The sequence below is a fragment of the Pavona decussata genome, unplaced genomic scaffold, assembly GCF_977016875.1.
Source record: "Pavona decussata unplaced genomic scaffold, jaPavDecu1.1 SCAFFOLD_142, whole genome shotgun sequence".
Taxonomy (NCBI): Eukaryota; Metazoa; Cnidaria; class Anthozoa; order Scleractinia; family Agariciidae; genus Pavona; species Pavona decussata.
In genome coordinates this window covers 232,075-248,846 of record NW_028145555.1, presented here as the reverse complement: position 1 = coordinate 248,846, position 16,772 = coordinate 232,075, and the positions used below count along the sequence as shown (strand labels likewise).

Below are 16,772 nucleotides of genomic sequence, written 5' to 3'. Positions count from 1 at the left end.
CCACTTCAAGCGCTTCTGTACGGAATCCCATTAATAAAAGTGGGTCTCTATGTATTTTATTAGTGTGCTATTTTGTATTGATTTTCTGTTATTTGTTTATTTCCTATTTAACCAGGACTCTGTTTAAACTAACTATGCTAAACCAGATTTCCTGCATAAATATATAAATAAAAAACACTTTTGCTAATTTTGCTACTTATATAATCAATGTGATCTTGCCAAGACAATATGATCATGTGGTGTAAATAAAAAAAAAACTCTTTGACTGAAAGTAAACTGGGGTTAAAATCTAAACATAGCGACAAGATTTTAATGTCAGCTCCATGTTTGACGTTACACTCAACTGTCCGTCAAATAATAATACAAAAAACTGTAAAGCCACAGGGTAATTCCCAGGCCTGCGCGACCTTATCGAGTTAAGGTGAGTCTTATGTCAGAGGCATGGGGCCAAATAAGATAGCGGGAGAGTACCTACCCGAATCCAGACCAGGTTAACAATGCGGCAACATGAACTGACAACTTTACTTTACATACTCCAGCTTCAATTTTTTTGGAAACCGTATCAGCAAATTTGAAACACTTCTTTAGCTCTTCTAACACTTTAAGAAATTAATCTCACATTTCAAAACTCATCTTCTTCTGTGTCGGTTATAGAGCCTTTCTTATTCTGCTTTTTCAATAACATTACTTTCTACCCAGTGCCTACAAACCTTTATCATAAGAAAGTTATGAATTACGTGGAAAGCATAGTGTAAAATAATTTTTATTTAAGTTGTATCTTGCCTATAGTTTTTGTTACCATTTAGTTACCATTTATTAATTAATGTTTAATGATTGCTCAAACCTGTCTAACCTGTATCTTTGTTTACTGTATTTTTCTCCCCTCTTGTATTTCTAACCAGATAGTGTGAAATAAAATGATTTGATTGAACAGTTTGTCCAAATTATTGCACAACAGCCGCTAAACAAGGGAACAAAGATAAGATCAAGGCTGAGAATGGTGTTTCTTTCCAACATGATGCCAGTCAAAACTTCAACATACTGTTGTCTTGCTAAATATTTCTCAATTATACCAAAATGTTCTTGTGAACAACACCAAATCATATTTTTTATGTCCCATTAACAATTTTTTTAAAGGTTTGTCTGTTCCTTCCGAGTAATTTAAGTGTTACTACCTTTTTTACCACAAACTTACATAACTTAGCATTTGGATTGATGATCGTCAGTCATTTGTCAATCCTTACAGAAATATTTTTCTTTTCTCCGCGGTATCCCAGCAGCTTGCAACAATCTCCCGTCAGAAGCTGTTAAGAGAGAATGTCTGTGAAGACCGCGTGATATCAGTAAAATGTGGCACATGCTTCAAAAATTCAAAATCTTCATATTTCGCTCAGAGATACCCTATGATAAACCAACAAACGTGATATATTTTTTTTGTTCAAAGCTGGCTGTATTTTCAAGAAAATTCTCAAAAACTGTAACGGGCGCCGACCGTCATAAAATGGCGGAAATTAGTGCGTCGAGTAACAACACAAGAAATTCGCTCGTGTAAAGCGCAAAAGCACGGTTTTTTCAAATTGGTATATTTGTGTAAGAGACACTGGCAAATGATTCAAGTCTAAAAGCAGGATTGTTTACCTAACTGGGAATGCACGGCAAGAGTTTAAAAATCACCAATATTTCATTGTTTAAAAATCTCATTTTGGAGCAGTTTTTCAATAAACGTTTTTCCCATGCGGTATAACTCAGAAGCGCTTGAAATTAAAGCTGTGATTAGTGGAAATAGTCTTCTTTTCAAGGATATGAAAATTAGTCTGGGGCTCTTAACTTCTGCAGGGAAAAAACACGCTCTATGTCGAGAAAATCACAAACTCCACTTGTCAACAAACACAAGTAATCGAATTAGAGTCTGCTATCGAAGCCAATATTCCAAGCAAATCTTGGTGCTTAGCACCGTATTTGATTTGAAAGTCAACATTACAAGTTTACCTTGCAAAACTTGTAGCTGTAGATTGCTTTTCATCGCCACTCTCCCTTCAAAATTGTTATCTTCCCTTCGACCATGTTTACCAAAAGCACAAGTAATCAACAACCATACGTATGACTCCTGCATGAAACATTACAGTTCCTGACAGATTCAACCATATTTGAGTCTCCACACAGCTATAGCAAATAAGGTAACTCAATTGTACGATTAAGAACGATGATGCGATTATCTATAGTCGCAGAAGAAGAAATTTTGCAGCCCGAAGACGCACACAAGAGGAATCGTCTGTAGAATGAGACGATCATGTTTGTCACGCAATGAGACCGAGCGCGCAGGACCCCCAACAAAATTAACAACCAGATGATATTTTTTCCGCGGCAGTTTGTCTGCGTCCGACTTCAAGCTTAAAATCCCCTAGCTGACATGGTACTAAATCTGTTACCAGATTTTTATCTTTTAGGATGGGATTTTTTAGTACAAATGTTTTACAAGCAGATGCTTTTTAAATCGTGCACGTGCAGTGGACAGAACGGGTACCACTGGGGGGGGGGGGGGGGGGGCTGGTGTCAAATGGGCACACCATGTCCGGCCTTGCCTGACTTTATCGACGAGACTAAAACAACAAAAGATAACCGCATTTAAAGGCAATTACAATTACTTCTTTACGATAAGAAAGTTCGCGCTTTATGTAAGCTACGCTCAAATAAATCAACCATTTATTAAAATCATCTTTTACATTATTCAGATGCACACTACCCGCGTTTTGCGAAAGCTATTCAAGGCGGGTAGTGTAACACGGGCCGGTGGTGTAAGTGTCGCCTGAAGGTTAGCCTAACAGTGGTATAAATGCCACCAATGCTTTTAGCACTCAGCTTGTAAGGCCAATGAAGAACATACTTAAAGCAAAAAGCAGATAAGAGCCCGGAAAACGAATCTTATTGCTGGCAGATGCAGCCTAGACAAAGTGACTGAATCTTTTTCATGTAAGGCTGTTTGCGATGAACTGATGTGTCAGTGACATGCTAAAAGACAAACAAATGTCCTTTAGAAGGACAACATTTTCAATGCCCTTTGTAACATCAGCTAGGCTTAGCTTGAGCTACACAGTTCCATATGGCCGATGAATCCGGATTAATTGCAATTTACAGTCACGGCATATTCCTACCCAAAGCAACGATAATTATTAGGATAACTGTGCTCCTGAAAACAAAAAAAAAACAAAAAGTTTCTAGAATAATATTAAGCACCGCAGGGTTCTAACCACGGCCGCACCCATACTCATGGTCAGAGATATTTAGAGAAGAAGGTTAGACCCTCAAATGGTTCGGATGGCCACGTTGAAATTTTTTATGGCGGCCCCGTCTCCAATTTGGAGATGTAAAATAACCACTGTAATGAGCCCTGGATATGACCACTCTCAGTACTAGCGATTAGTCCGAAGGGCTTCTGAGGGAATATAATGAGACTACAAAATTGTGTAACTGTCAGAGTTCAGTTTATTTGAGAGAACTTAACGGAATTCTTCACAGATTAGTAGCTACGGCTATAAAAAGTATCCATAATAATAATAATAATAATAATAATAATAATAATAATAATAATAATAATAATAATAATAATAATAATAATAATAAAAGCATAAGCGTTGCATTTATAGTTGGGTTTCCAGGAAAATAAGCATGTTGGTTTCATTTACGGAAAAAATTTCAGTTCGTGATAAACATTATAATTAAATTATCGCACACCAAAAACAGGCTAGTTATTAAAAATGCGAGCTTCTTGTTGCAAGTATATGTTAATTTTTTCCGACTTACGGCTTTTCGCTCAGTTTGAAAATAAGACACAACTTTTAAATTTCATATTGACCTTCCCCTAACATGAATTAGCAAAACTACGTTGCCTTACGGGAAAATTTGTACCTGTTGGCTCTGGTACGTCTTAGATAGTCTCCGAAAGCGCCTTGTTAATACCGCGGTCAGCCTTGCGCGATTTCCCTTTGGCGTAGCTCGATAAGGTATCGTTGGGAACCTCTCCACCACCCATTGCCCAAAGAGGAGGGATGAACTGGACAGATAGTCATGCCCGAAATGTCACAAGGTGCAGTGAAAACTGAAGCCCGTGCAAAAATTAAGTTGATCTCCGACTCTACATCACTTACGCCGACAGACTGTGTGTGTGCTGAGATGCTTTTTCCACATGAAAGCAACGGGAGGATAAGGGCACTTTTTTTCTTTTGCTCGACTTCGTTTATCTTGGGAGCACTGTCCCCCAGCTAACCTCTGAAAAGAGCAATTGATATCCATTTCATATGTTATCCGGAAGGACAACGTGGCTGCGCGATCATCTGTTTGTTTAAAAAATTTGAATGACGCGATGGTGATTATATCATTAGGATTGGTTCACCTTATTAAATTTGGTTTTCTTTAGTGTTACGTGCTCACGCTTTTCCCTCCCCATCATTTTATTACTACTTTCCTTCTTCTAAATTTTACATTTGTTTATTTCCTTCATTTCCTCCTTTGTTTGCTTACAAGTTCGTTTTCTTTGTTTCTTTTTTTCTTTCTATCGTTCGGGCTGCTTGTCTGTCGGTCGGTGGTTCTTTCTTCCTTAACCTATCTCGTTCTTTTTGGCGTTTTTTCCATTTGTTTTAAGAATTTTAGATCACAGAGTGTCTTTTTTAACAAACCAAAATTATTTCCTTATCCGCAAAACTTGTGTAACACCTGAAGGAATATTGGTAACCAAGCCTTCCTTGTAAGGAGTGTGATATGTCATTGCGTGACATACAAATGATATGTATCGATTGAAGAAGTCAAAACGACAGTGTCGCTCAGTAATCGAAAATCTCGCTCAGTGGTCATTTTTTTACAATGAAACAAGGTCAGTTGTACGTTAGAGAAAGATAGCAGATATGGTGTATTTGAAACTGCGAAGAATAGCGCCGATGTTTGTACAAGAGCCACCCAGGTACGGTTCAGATAGTTGTTGATTTCGTAAACTCGCTGTCAGAGGGAAGATGGTAATTTTGAAGAGAAAGTAGGAATGAAAACCAATCTACAGCTACTGTTTTAGCAAGGTAAACTTGTAATGTTGACCTTCTAATCAAATAGGTGCTAAGCACTAAGATTTGCTTGGAATATTGGCTTCGATAACAGAGACAAATTCGATTATTTGTGTTTTTTGACAAGTGGAGTTTGTGATTTTCTCGACATAGAGCATGGTTTTTTCGTGCATAAGTTAAAAGCCCCAGACTAATTTTTATAGCCTTGAAAAGAACACTATTTTCACTAATCACAACCTTAATCTCAAGCGCTTCTGAGTTATACCGCATAATAAAAATGTTTATTGAAAAACTGCTCAAAAATGAGATTTTTAAACAATGAAATATTGGTGATTTTCAAACTCTTGCCGTGTATTCCCAGTGAAGTAAACAATCCTGGTTTTAGACTTGAATCATTTGCCAATGACTCTTACACAAATCTACCAATTTGAAAAAACCGTGCTTCCTTTTGCGCTTTGCACGAGCGAAGTGCTTGTGTTGTTACTCGACGCACTAATTTCCGCCATTTTGTGACGGTCGGCGCCCGTTACAGTTATTGGTAATTTTCTGGAAAACAAAAGCAGAGCTGAACATAAGAAATACACGACGTTTATTAACTCATCATAGAGTATGTCTGAGCAAAATATGAGGGTAGTCAATTTTTGAACCCTGTGCCATCACTCACTCGGTCATGAAAAAAAGGCGCTCTTAATGCCCAATCCTTTTATCACTTACCATCATACTGATATACCGACAACATGAATTAATTTAACAAAATAGACCCCTCGTTGCCTTTATTAGCTATCTATTTGGGATTCCACTTTTGAATAAAACATAGCAATTTTCGTTCAAAGTAAAATTGAGCTCACGTCATCTCTTAATTAATGTTGATGCCACCTACTTAATGTAGTCATAGATATCGCAGCATCCGCTAATGGCCCTAAGAGTTGTGGGATGTACTTTAACTGCCAAGCAGCTGACGCCGAACTGAAAAGGAAAACCAAAAGGCATTTTAAACCCAAGCCGTTTTGATATGAGCTGTCTGGAACAAAGTAGAAAGCTCTAAATGTCATTGGTGGTGATCCAACATATATTCATGATTGTTCGATTAGATCCCATCCTATCTAAAGGCAGGTGTTCAATGCCATTTGCATTTGTTTTTCCTATTAGTTCTGGATAACTTTTTAAAACATTATTTTCACTTTTAAGGATGGCCTGGCCATGGGTTGGCGGATAAATTTATGGATCCAAAGTTGTTCAGTATAAATTTGTCGTTCATTTTTTTATGTTTTCTCCGAAACATTGAACAAGAAAAACGAATTAGTGAAGCTATTGATACCGCTTGTTTATTTATTAATGGCGTTTAAGAAGAACATGAATGCGACAGATGGTAATGGTTTTTGGATATAGACAATAGACTGCTAAAAAAGCGACATCTCTCTTCGTCGTTTTGGCGCAAATTTAAACAGCCAGTCTTATCAGTACCGCAACATTTCCTACAACTTCAATTCATTATGGAACACGAATTTGAAAAGTCGCTTTGTCTGGGTACGGGAATATCCTTTATGTTTCTTTTATATCTAATTTGAGTTCCAAATGGTTTCATCTTGACTGTGCAGTACAGAAACCCTTTGCGATGCTTCAGGAAAGCTTTTTCCGTGTTTTTGATGTTCATTTGTGCGGTGGATCTCTTTATCGGCATTGTGGTATGTTCAGGGGAAACACTGATGCGATTTCTTTGCGCTTTTAACGATCAAAGAATTCCCCCAAATGAGGGATACTCTACGGTTTCTGGGCCACATTGGAGTTAACAGCTCTATTTTGCTGGCAACAGCAATGTCGGTCGACCGCTTTGTTGCTGTTATTTTCCCCACTTCTATCGCCGTAAAATCAAGCCTAGGACACTAGTGCTATGCAATGCAGCCATCGTTGTGTTTTCGTCGATCTTTGCCTCATTGCAACTTTCTGGTATCTCAGCAGAAGTCTACCGTTTAATAGATCAACATTTACACGTGACGTTTCCTCTTTCCACAACCACTTTGGCCTATCTGGGAATATCATGTTTACCTTTTAAGGAAGCAATCGCGAGTTTCTCTCCAGAACCAACCGACCTTGTCCAACAACACAGCGATTCACGGCAGGCGACGAGAAGCAATGACCATAAAGGAAAGGAAGTTGGCTCTAACTTCCTTTTTCATTTTACTGTTTCTTGTTCTTTCTCTGGTCCCATATTTTGTGGCTATCATTATTGAAGTAAACTGTCATAGCTGGGGTAAACAGAACTGGTTTTTCCCGCTGAGGGAATCGTGTGTTGTGTTCCTGTTTTTTAATTCCACCGTCAACTCTTTCTTCATGGCATTACGCATCGAGGATTTGAAGAAGTCAGTTACCATTGTTCTTGGTTTGAGTCATAAAGGCAGCGAGCCAAGTGCAGATGATTCCCACCCCGCGAAAACTTCAATGAGGAACACTCAGCTTGTCCTATATGACCTATCATCAGGAAAACCGTGGTGTAAAACTTTACTGGTTTGACTCATCCTTCAGAGACGAAAAGAAAAAAAACAGAAGCAAAACAAAGTGATACAATGAAATTTAACTCGATTTCATTTCTAATTCTTATCTTTTACCACTATAGGCAACATTGGTTTTAATTTTAATGTGGAGCAGATAAAAACTGTTTCGCGACTTGCCTGATAATAAAAACAATTTGACTTTCACTTCTATGTTAGATGTTATTTGGTAAAGATATACATGCACCGCAACGGACATTTGTGGTCAAAACTATATTCATGAAGGATTGAAAATCCGCGAAGCAAGGCAAGTAACACGAATATTTATTTTCAAGTGACATTTTCGTTGGCGTTACCAATATTGTCCAATATTTCAGTTTCAAAGTTCACGGAAGTCATATAACTGAAATTCGATCTCCATGTTACTAAGAAACTGCTCAGCCTTAAAGCATTTTTAACTGATTTGTTCTGTCTAAATTGAGTGCTAATTTTTAAAAAGAAAACGTGTATCATTGCCCGCGAACATAACAGTACTGTATTTTTAAACTGACAAATGTTCCTCTGTGCCTTTTTATAAAAAAATAAGCACGGACGGTAACACACCCACGATGCCGTCAGGTTCAGTCGTGCGTCACCGGAACGCCTGTAATTGCCTTTTGTGCCTAGTAATGATGTTTGGGCTAAAAGTATTTGGATCGACAGTTAATTTCCGTTGTCAGGCTAAACGTTTTTTGTCGCAATCATCAAAAGCAGTTTCTTTTAATATATATTCAAGACAAACCTAACTTTTTGGTTGCATTATCGTTTGTTTCTATAATACAGAAAATTTAAGATGCACAAACTGTTTATGGCTAAAAAAAAAAAAAGAAAAGAAAAAGAAAAAAAAAAGACAGAAACATAAAAAAGCGAAAATTACAGGCAATTTTTTTTAAAATAAAGTGCGACCAGTCACCATCTGTTTGTTAAATGACCCACTTGAAGTGCTGATGTATAATAAAAAGGCAACATGCAAATATAGAAATTTAGAATCACGTCTTATGGAAACGTGAGATTCGCGTTTATATTTACTTGACATAATTAGTACCCAGATTAGAACAGTAAAAATCATTCTCTCCTTTGATGCTAAAGCAAAATTACGAAATTATACCTAGAAACTAAAAACAGGGAGCGTTTGGCGATATAGTGTAAACATGATCACGTGGTCATTTCTGCCATTTGCATTCTGTTTGCCATAAATCTCTCTAATATCAGAGGAAGCAACATTAAAATAATCATGTTTTTCGTAATTTGAAAAAGATCTAGAGTGAGCTATAGCGTTCGATGTTATCAAAAAGAATTAAATTAACGAAAAAATTTCAAGATGGGTAGATTCATGATTGGAAAGATTTTGAAAGGCATCTCCAGCACAGTCCTTATAGTAAGTCCACTTTTTCGTAAGCTTGTGAAACACCACTGCACTCCAAACATAAACCATAAATGTTTAATGATATTGAGACTGGACTTTTTCCTTTTATGTGTTAATATCCTTTTTTAGAGTTTCCATCTGTCTTCTCAAAGTAAATATTACAGAAAGCAATGAAAAAACCCTGCTTGTAATTGGCTCAACAAACAGTAAGCTCCATGTATGTCACAGTATGAGGCAGCATTTTTACTGATTTACGGTTAGTTTTTGATTAAGTTTCGATGCGAAGCAGTGTTTTTAAGAGACTCAGAACTGTCACAATCGGCTGCTCTGTGTGAATCCACGGCTAGTACGTTCACTGAAGAGATCACGTAAGTCGAACAATCTAGACGGCGCACAAAGAACAAACTTCAAGGTGACCTGAAATTACGTTGTTCATAAATCTTCCAGTCATGGAGCGAAATTCTGAAAGATCGCTTTGTTTAGGCAGTGGAATACCTTTTGCGTCTCTGTTTTTCATCATTGGGCTTCCAAATGCCTTCGTTCTGTTCGTGTTGTACAAAGACCCTCTCCACTGCTTCAGAAAAGCTTTCACTGTGTTTTTGTTCTTCATTGCGATGGTGAACGTTTTCAACGGTGTCATTGTGTGCTCTGGAGAAACTGGTGCGGTTTCTGTGCGCTTTTGGCAGCTGGCGAATCCCGAAAGAAGGAGACATTATCACGGTGTTAGAATATATTGGAATTAACAGCTCCATTCTCCTAATGACAGCGATGTCCATTGATCGTCTTGTAGCTGTTGCTTACCCACATTTCTATCTTGGCAAAATCAAGCCTCGGAGACTTGTACTATTCAATGCCGCCATTTGTGTGTTTTCCTCAATTTTTGCCTCAGTACAAGTCACTCGGATTTCAATGGATGTTTACCGTTTCATAGATGTTTACTTGAATATTGCATTACCCATTGTAACAATGTTCCTAGTATATTTTAAAATGTTTTTAATTTTGAAGAAGAGATCTCGTGAAGACTTGAAGAAGCACACGATAACGCCAGCTACCAATCCAACACTTTACAATTTGAGACGACTAAGAATCGCAAAAAAGGAAAGAAAGTTCGCAATAACTACATTCCTTATTTTACTTGTTCTACTTCTCTCGCTTCTTCCTTATTTCGTTGCAAATTTTATTGAAGCCAAATGCCATGAATGTAGACTTCCATCATGGTTTTTCACGTTCAAGGAATCAGCCCTGGTATTTCTGTTTCTAAATTCGGCTGTCAACCCTTTTATAACAGCATGGCGTATCAGTGAACTAAGACAATCCGTGAAAATTGTGTTGCGTTTAAGACAGCGAGTCGATCAGAGTGATTTCCACCTAAGAAGTGTTACACAAGAACGCAACAACAAAATGAGAAGCCAAGCCAATGTTACCGAAGAAGAATTAAGAGAAAAAATGACAACGTAACATCGTTGATGTTGCTTATCAGCTATAATAAAATGGGGTGTCTGTTAAAGCTATGTGCGCGCATATATGACGAGTCATAACTGGCTAGAATTTAAAAAATTAAAATAATAAAGAAAGAAAATAAATAATTACTATTAAATATCGGTTTTACGTGGAATTACTCTTTTATTTTGTGTGAAAACAATGATATTGTATTTTCGTGATTGGGCAGCGCAAGCTAGACTTTCTTAAAGTCGCTCGCTCGCTTCTCACTCTTTAAGCTCGACTTGTAAGCAAGTCTAAGTGCATAAGCCTGAAACGGTGTTAAGATATGTCTGGAAATCGACAGAAACCTCTTGGAACCTCAGACTATTTTTTGGGCTGTCCATCCCCCTCGGTTGCTTTAGCTTCTTTAATTTGCGTTTTCTATCTTCTATTACGAAATGTTAATAAGTAAAGGAAATTAAGAACAAAGGCAACTCCGCACAGCATCTGGTGAGACTTTGTATACAAAGGTTACGTTATTAGTTATACATTTCTTGAAATGGTGTCATGTTCAGTTGAATCATGGTTTGGAACAAAAAGATTATCGAAATTCTCGTCGTTTCCTTTAACTTTATGTTCCTCCACTGAGTTTGTTTAATTTGTTTTGAATCGTTAAGTACACTAACGTTTAAGTAGTGTATATATGACAAAAAAGGACAGTTAATGCATCTTTTGTTTTGACTGAAATACAAAAATAATGGAGAAAAGAGACGCATATCTCTTTTTTGGTAATTGCATACAGAACTGATTAACATCTACAAGCAAAGTTTTTAACGAAACCATGTTAATTTTTTTGTTTCAACCGGTCATTTTATCAATTATGATGTTTATTTTTGTTTCGCGGGCATTTCTTACTTTGTAAACAGAATAAAACCAATTTTGTTGTTTTAACGCGTGAAATATCTATCGAGTTATTTTTGTCGCTTTTGTTTCGTTTTGAGGGCTGAAAAGAAAAATGAACGCAGAAATCTAAATTGGATACAAAAGTTACAGCTCAGTTAATTTTTCCTACTCGCAGAATCCCAGCTATTTCACTTCAACTCTTCCATTCTTGCACAACACCATGGTGAAATCAGCCAAAGTTCAAAACTGGGTCCTTACAAGTTTGACCTATCCAATTAAGTTTCATCTATTATATTAAGCTGATCAGCCATAAAATGAAAGATAAGGTAGTTTGGACACCTCGATGCCCTCTTGTTTACTGATGGCGAAATTCATTCTCACTGAAACACTTGTTATTTTACAATACAACGTTTTATTTCTCTTTAACTTTGCATGAAAATTATTTAACACTGCGTAGCCTGAAATCCTTGAACAAACCTATTACCGTGAAAAGTTTTTTTAAGCTATTGTACGTAACTCATGCAACAAGCGCAAATGAAAACATCCAGGCATTTCTGCCAATTCGAGAAAGGAGGGAAATCTTGCGACCGCAAGATAAAAAATATATGTATTAAAAAAATAAGTAATAATAAGAAATGTATATAAAAAAGGAATGATAATAAATAAATCGCCGACATTATTGAACCCTCGACAAAAACCTACACTCTCAGTCAGGCAATAAACTTTAGAGATTAGTTGACTTTTCTGAATTATTTTGAATTATCAGGTATTTTGAATAGTTTTATTATTTAACAAATAAATTTCATTTTGCTGTGTGTCGGTACTCTGATAACGCACTGATGACGTCAAAACGTGGTGATGACAAAGAAGTACGCGACGAGCCGCAGGCGAGTAGCGTGACTGATGTTCTCACCACGCTTTGACGTCCTCTGTGCGTTATCAGAGCACAGACACACGGCAAAATGAAGTCTATTTGTTTTATACAATAAACAAGATTTTTTGCCATATTTCGTGAGCAAGCATCACGTTGACTGAGCCGAGTCAAAAACTTTCCAGCAAAAGTGACGCCATCTCTACACAATACAACAATACTTTCAAAACTAACCTTTATTCAAGAAGGAATTTCTGTCTCCAAAATATTACAGCATGTCAGTCGCTTCACGGTGATTTGTAATGGATTATTCACCATTTACCGGATTTTTATTGGCGACATAAGCTTATTTGGACAAATGCTTCTTTTCTTGTCACGTCACAACAAATTTCCTGGTTGAGTTCACTTTCAACGGTCTTTGTCCAATTTTTCATCAGACAATTTTCTTTTCCTGTGAAAATTTGCCTCTGTTTGTCCGCTTCTCGCAAAAACAGTTTGCAAAACTTTGTTGATTAGTCGCTCTTGCTGGACTCTAGACTCTGATCACGTGTGCCGGTCACACCACTCAATGTGGTCAACCGTGCGTCTATACTCTAATCACACTCTCCTCTGGACAAATCAAAACGCGAGTTTTACGCTTTTCATTGTATAATACGTTTTATTAGTAGTGATGACTTCCACGGCCAGACATATTTCATTTATGTACAAAGGTTACTTAGGATTAAGACTAGGGTTTTTTACTATAGTCAACGGGTTTCGCTCACGCGCCCCATCATACTATTTAATGATTGCACATAGCATACAGACGTTTCTACTTCTTCATAAAAATAATAATAATAATAGTAATAATAAGTATGAAATAGGAAAGATCCATTTGTATCCCAGTTAGCTAAAGTGAGGCAAAATTCAAAGTAAAGGCACAAATCATTGCAATGAACACCAGAAGTACTTGACTTTCTGAAGCGATGATAAGAGGATGTCTGTATATCATCAACAAAAGAAAGAAGTAACAGGAGCACAAAGAATCGGTTAAGCTAGCTTCATAAAGCAAAACAGGGCAATTGTATAGCCAAGGAAGTGCTGAGTTTCCTTTTCAGTACTATTACGATGTACTGATGGAACCTTAGCCCGTCATGAACAGCTCCTGGACTAACAAAAGAAACAAGGTTTAAGTAAGGTCATATGTGATTGACCAATAGCCTAATCGTGTTGATCTGAAAACATGAGTTCTGTTTTACTCAAAAGCACAGTGTAAGGCTGAGTACCAAGCATTTTCCGTATATTATGCCGTCCAAAAGTTGGATCGAGAATGTTGAACAGAGAAGAGGAAGTGCTTGTCACAAATTTTAAGAGTATACAGTATATAGTATACTTTACATATGATTTTTAATAATTTGACTTTCAAGAGAATCTAGGACAATGTCAAGACTACAAAACTTTTATAAGTTACCATGATAATATATATACTTAGTAGACTACATATTATGTTTAATTTCTCTTTCAAGAAAAAACTAAGAACAATGGTAAAATGAAAACGCTTTCATAATTATTTAAATTTGCAGTCGTAGAAAACGAGGGAAACGCTGTATAAATTGTCGCTGGAACTAAAATGCCTCTTCAGTCAACTTTGACCCACTTTTAACTATCTGATGTTAGTAACTCAAAACTTAATAATTAGATATATCATTAAAAGAAACCTCATACAGCCATTTAAAAAGCGCACAGAAATCGGTTTAGTCCTTCTCCAGAATATACAACGGCCCCTGTTGACACGTTTTATAATCATCACCAAACATAATTAAATATTTATCAGTCAAAAACTTATGGTAATATATGGTGATAATTTTTTCATTAGAGGAAGCGAAGCATAACACCTTAAGAAGAGAGAGTAAAGCTGTACAAATTGACATTTCTATAACTTTTTATCTTCACGTATAGAAAATTATCATTAAAAAAGAACTTTCCGATTAAGGTTGAATTGGTTGTAATAAGCCGGGGGTACTGTATTATTTATCACTAACTTAAAGATATTGCTTTCACACAAGTTCTGTCAGCAATTGAGATTACCTTCGGAAACGCTATCTTCCCGTAGGGCATATATTTTTTGTAGGCGAAATTTGTTTCGCATTTTCCACGAACAGCGAAATAGAAATGCCATGAAAAAAAAAAACATCACCAAAATCTTTTCTTATGTTTTATTTATGACACTGAATTACACATATTTCTGACAAATCCTATGGAACAAAATGTCAAACAGAAATAAAATGAATCTTTTTTAAAGATTTATGTTGCTATCACATTGGAAGGTCATTAATTGCCAAGGAATTTTGCTGATTGCTGCAGTTACCTGAATGATTCAAATTTTCTTGACGATTAAAATGAAGAACAGCTCTCATTGACTGTTTTAACTCGTTAATGCGAAGAATTGTTAAGAGTGGATTAACAGCCGAATTAATAAACAGAAATAAAACACACGATTCCTTTAATATGAAAGTCCAGGCCTGATTACCACAACTAGGACAATTCACTTCAATAATGATAGCTACAAAATATGGCACAAGGGACAAAATTATAAACAGGAGAATGAAAAATGAAGTTGATGCAAATTTTCTCTCCATTTGCACAGTTCTTATCTTTCGCATTTCTTCGAGACCTGGATTGTTCGGCATCACTGTTTCCCTTTGAAAGCCGACTCGTGCACGCCTTTTCAGGACGAGGAATATTCCCAAATATGCAAGCGTAGTCAGGACAAGTGGAAAGGTGGTATGCAAATGTATGTCAACTGTAAGGTAAATATCCATCGGAACATGTTTGTCAAGTTGGATTAAAGAGAAAATCGCTGAAAAAACAACGATGGCTGTGTTGCAGAGCAGAATTTTTCGTGGCTTGACTTTGCGATGATAGAAATGTGGGCAAATAACAGCTAAGAAACGATCCACCGACATTGCTGTTACCAGGAGAATAGAACTGTTGATTCCAATGTATCCCAGAATTTTCACATTGTCACCGTCTCGGGGAACATTTTTCTCGCCAAAAGCACACCAAAAGCGCATCACTGCTTCTCCAAAACATACCACAATTCCATTGAAGAGATCTATTGCCGCAATAAAGATCAGGAACACGGAGAACGACTTCCTGAAACAGCGCAGAGGGTTTCTGTAGTAGACGATTAAGACCATACTATTTGGAACGGAAATAAGTAATATGAGACACACAAAGGGAATTCCACTGCCAAGGCATAGCGATTTCTCAAAACTTCTTTCCATCATTGGTCGACGGACCCAAAACGAACCAGGCCAGTTAGCGATGAAAATCTAACGATTCGGTTAAGTGATTGAGGTGCGTGCGTGTATTGCCTCCCTTCAGAGACTTTGTGAATAATTCAAAATTGAGCAAATATTCTGCTGTCAGAATCCAAACTTGATTAAACAGTGGCGTACCTTCTTCTTTCAACAATATACTCGACTCTAGAAATACCGCGCGCAATAGAACATGATACAAGGATTGAGCTTTGCCTGCCTCGCGGTTTCGCTTAACTATTAATGATCCGCGTATCATTTCCACTTAGTGACATGATACATTTTGAACAAACACATATATATTGGATGTGAAAATTACCATCTTGCCACAAAAAAACACATTAATGGAGTTTTAGTGCAATTAAAATAATCAACACCTGTCTCTATGTTATAAACGACCCAATACACCACGTGAAAAAAACATTGAATCACACAATATAATAATAATAATAACAATAATAATAATAATAATAATAATAATAATAATAATAATAGCTATCAAACAGGAAAGATCCATTTGAATCCCAGTTAGCTGAAGTTAGGCAAAATTCATTGAAAGGCACAAATCATTGCAATGAACACCAGCAGTACTGAGATGGCCTTCTTACTTTCTGAAGCGATGATAAGAGGATTTCTGTATATCACCAACAATAGAAAGCTAATTGGAATTGAAATAAGAAGTAACAGGAGCACAAAGTGTGATGGCGTGGAGGGCCTGGACGCGTGGAGTGGCGGGAACATTATGTATTCACAATATATATTCTCACGTTTTGCACTATGTAGATTAGTATAAGCGGAACGCCGAACGGGCATTAACGGTTGCCCATGATTAAGCGTGTAATATGACTAAAGGACATTAAATTGGCGACGAGGATAAAAGTGGAATGGCCGTCAACATTGGATACAAGCAATTTCCCGAATTCGATGTTCGGAAAGACCCTGAAAACGTCTACGCTCGTTTTGTAAAATATGCCAAACGATTCAAAGACAACCACTTGAAAGCCTACAACATCACAGACAAGGCACAACAACGGTCGTTATTCTTAGATTCGATTGGTGAAAGTACTCTCGATATATTTGAACAGCTTGGTGACACAGGAACGGATGTGGACGGAGTCATCAACGCGCTACTAAACAAGTTCAAAGAATCGCAAAACCGGCTGTTCAATATTCACAAATTTCGTTGCATCAAACAAGGCAAAGACGAAACCTGGGATTCGTTCATCTCTAAGCTCACAGCAGAAGGTGAGCACTGTGATTTTCCGGCAGGCTGGCTAGATACTGAGATACTAATGGCTATGATAGAGAACGGTAAATCGAAGAGGGTGAGGAGAA

General features: G+C 37.0%; 1 protein-coding gene and 1 pseudogene across 1 annotated transcript; one reads left to right on the top strand and one right to left on the bottom strand.

The window, feature by feature from the left end:
• Positions 1–5,990: 5,990 nt before the first annotated feature.
• LOC146466658 (uncharacterized) lies at positions 5,991–8,728 on the top strand (annotated as a pseudogene).
• A 5,632-nt stretch (positions 8,729–14,360) lies between these two features.
• LOC146466657 (adenosine receptor A1-like) lies at positions 14,361–15,404 on the bottom strand. The gene has a single exon (XM_085126934.1). It carries the CDS (start codon positions 15,402–15,404, stop codon positions 14,433–14,435), a length of 972 nt encoding a protein of 323 aa, XP_084983060.1. The 3' UTR covers positions 14,361–14,432.
• Between the last annotated feature and the right edge of the window lie 1,368 nt (positions 15,405–16,772).

Excerpts from the sequence above, each read along its gene's own strand:
- LOC146466657 (XM_085126934.1), bottom strand. The coding sequence starts at position 15,404 with ATGGAAAGAAGTTTTGAGAAATCGCTATGCCTTGGCAGTGGAATTCCC.